General features: G+C 53.6%; 1 protein-coding gene across 1 annotated transcript; it reads right to left on the reverse strand.

The window, feature by feature from the left end:
• Positions 1 to 313: 313 nt before the first annotated feature.
• Positions 314 to 958, reverse strand: Pmar_PMAR005073 (hypothetical protein; the record flags this gene model as incomplete). Its single annotated transcript, XM_002779655.1, has 1 exon — positions 314 to 958. One exon carries the CDS (start codon positions 956 to 958, stop codon positions 314 to 316), a length of 645 nt encoding a protein of 214 aa, XP_002779701.1.
• Positions 959 to 1,028: the final 70 nt, after the last annotated feature.

Consider the following 1,028-nt stretch of genomic DNA (forward strand, 5'->3'; position numbering starts at 1 on the left):
GCTCCCGGATCACAAATAGCCGTGACGTCCGTTTGCCGCTTAGATGGATCACTACTCGAAATCAAGTCACAGACCACTGTCAGCTCAGGAGGAATTTCCAGCTGCAAAGAGCACACTTTATCGTGGATAGGACTCCCGATCTGTCCAACGACGGACCCTATCAGGACCTCATTGATAACCGTGGCCTTCTTACTCTCTTCCTGAGACTGGTTTCGCTCTTCTGACCCAGACATCTTCGTGAGCTCGGATTCGGACTTGAGTGTGTAAGGGGTTTCAGTTCCGGCCGACATTGTCCCCCTTGGACATGTCGGCCTTACTCGTTTCCCGAACGAGCTCGGAACTGGAACGGACGGATGGAGTACTCCTGCTTGGCTGAGCTCTTCTCCACCGCTGCCTTTCCCTTCGTCACTTCCGTGTACCCGATCAATGCTAATGGTTGCTTCTTGCCCCGAATGAACTTGATAATGTCTGGATCGAGCTCCCGTTTTATCGCCTCCGAGTCGAGCCTCTTCTCCGATGACTGTGACCGGATCACGTACACGACAGCGTATCCCTTCGCCCACGAGTCCAATGGAATCTTTCCTTTGGAGCCATCCTTCTGGGTCACTACTTGAGAGTTCCCTTCCCGTGCCTTCTTCTCATCGGCATAAGCGACCCTATCTGCTGATTGCGATGACGGATCAGCACTCTCTATGGTACGGCATACGTCCCGAATGATATCACTGACGGACATCTGCTCCGCTTGCCTAGGGTCGAAGCTTGGCACAAATGGTAGTAGAAGCTCCCAATCACAGTCCATCGCCATCCTCCTCGACATAGCCGAGGCCAAGCCCACTGTCTGCTTGATCTCCCTAATGACCTCGGTGGCAATGCGCGGTGGTAGAGTGCCAATGATGTGCTTCACTACTCGACGTGTCTCACTCCTATCTTGGGCATAGGCCGCCTCCAGAGCATGCATGATTACCTCGCACTTCTCCAGAAAGGCATCGACCTCCACTGGGGGAGGAGAACTTGAGTTGTCGAAGAAG

This window comes from Perkinsus marinus (assembly GCF_000006405.1).
Source record: "Perkinsus marinus ATCC 50983 genomic scaffold scf_1104296946226, whole genome shotgun sequence".
Taxonomy (NCBI): Eukaryota; Perkinsozoa; order Perkinsida; family Perkinsidae; genus Perkinsus; species Perkinsus marinus.